This window comes from Rutilus rutilus, assembly GCF_951802725.1.
Source record: "Rutilus rutilus genome assembly, chromosome: 9".
Taxonomy (NCBI): domain Eukaryota; kingdom Metazoa; phylum Chordata; class Actinopteri; order Cypriniformes; family Leuciscidae; genus Rutilus; species Rutilus rutilus.
In genome coordinates this window covers 31,775,985-31,777,893 of record NC_140223.1, presented here as the reverse complement: position 1 = coordinate 31,777,893, position 1,909 = coordinate 31,775,985, and the positions used below count along the sequence as shown (strand labels likewise).

The following is a 1,909-nucleotide window of genomic DNA, read 5'->3' as shown; positions in this document are numbered from 1 at the left end:
TTGAATTTCTTTTTTTCTTTTTTTTCATCAACAATAATCAACCGCGTAATTGTGTTTATCTGTCCAAGGGTTTTGGGGCAAGTGTAATTGTTTAGAGATATTGAATTAAAAGAGACTGTATATCATTTAATAATGAAGTGCTCTGATTATTTGAATGTAAACAAAGAATTTTTAGAATTCTAAACTGGATCGTTCAAACTGGATGCATTAAAAAATATTCAAATCTTACTTACCTGAGTGAATGAACTCAGTATAATTCACTGGTTCATTTACGCTTCTCTTTTCCAGTAAATCACAGTTGCAGAATATATTGCTGAAGACAAACAGACAAGGAGATGAACTACACAGTGAACTACACCACACCTGAAGCATCTACAAACTCCACAACTGATTCTTTCTGGTTACTTGAAAGTCTGAGAATTTGTATGTTCAGCATGAATCTCCTGTTTGGTTTTCCTACTCACTCCTATATTATATGGCTCATCATCACAGGAACAGGAAATGGAGTCGCATCAGAGTTCTTCATCCTCAATCTCTCTGTTTGTGAGCTTGGTGTCTGTCTGAATTGTTTGTTTCATATAATGTCAGTTTGCTTTCAGAGAATCTCAGAATTACCATTCTTTTTAGTAGGCCTATTCCTCACTGGCCGTCCTCTGTTTCAGTGTCTGATCTGTGTTGAGCGTTACCTGGCAGTGGTTCATCCTGTAACCTTTCTGAAGTACAAACCTCTCAGATATAGAGTGATCTGCTGCACTGCAGCCTGGATAACTATTCTTGGCTCCTGCTTCTGTTCCTTATTTATTAACTTGACAGAAAATGGACTATTACATACACATTTTTTATCACTGCAGTTCCTCCTCTACCTCTGCATCCAGTTGTTTTGTCTTGTGGCTGTTCTCAGAGCACTGAAGCAGTCAGGACCAGGAGAGAGAAGAAGAGAGAGAGAGGAGGAAAACCACATGAAGAGAAGAGCGTTTCAAATCATTCTAATAACTACTGTGAGCATGACTATCATATATGTCCCATTTGCTACAACAGCATTGTTTACCACTCTAACATACCACTATATTCATGAACTTTGGATCACAGGTTTGATCTGTTATATACTGGCTGGTTTTGTTCAGCCTGCTCTTTATCTGCACCGCACTGGGAAACTCTCCTGCTCTTGTGCACCATGAAATGGTGATATATGATTTAGTTGTTATTTAATCATTTTAAATAATTGATAAATTAATTGGCTGTTAAATTAAATAATTGTATGCTAAATATAGTCATTATTTTATTATACTGGAAAATTATAAATTCATTTTTTGGAGCTGATATATTGCTTTTCTTTTTCCTGTCTAGCCTTAAAGGGCCACAATTGCACACTGACTTATAGTTATAGCTTCATGTGGTGGTTTTGGTTATGTTATATGTTACATCTCATTAAAAAGTTGTAGGTATTTGCATGTAAAATATAGTTAGAGCACACATTCTCGTACGTTTGCATTGAATTATAACATGCTATTGACACCATGCATCAAAAATGCATTTTACGCATAAACGCTAAGTACGATTATCTGCAAATAATATGCTGATTTTATTACATGTAATCAGTTATATTAATGAAATACGCCATAACATTTGTTTAACAATTTTAAGTTTTTCCCATTAGTCTGTTGTTTATTCATATAAAAATGACCAAGTGTCTCCTTTTATCTTGGCTATAACAGTGATTCCAATACAATTTATATATATATATATATATATATATATATATAAAAAAAAATTGATACATATATTCTATATAACCTGTACACAGATTATGAACTGCCTATTACCCAACACTTTTCTTAAGCCTGAGAATCGATTCATAAAAAAGTAAAATGTGCAACAGACAGAAGATATGCATATTCCACTATTGGTT

At 33.9% G+C, this 1,909-nt stretch overlaps 1 protein-coding gene across 1 annotated transcript; it reads left to right on the top strand.

Annotated features, from left to right (window-relative positions):
* Nucleotides 1-434: 434 nt before the first annotated feature.
* On the top strand, nucleotides 435-1,095 carry LOC311296877 (G-protein coupled receptor 35-like; the record flags this gene model as incomplete). Its single annotated transcript, XM_084418861.1, has 2 exons — nucleotides 435-998; nucleotides 1,090-1,095. 2 exons carry the CDS (start codon nucleotides 435-437, stop codon nucleotides 1,093-1,095), a joined length of 570 nt encoding a protein of 189 aa, XP_084274987.1.
* Between the last annotated feature and the right edge of the window lie 814 nt (nucleotides 1,096-1,909).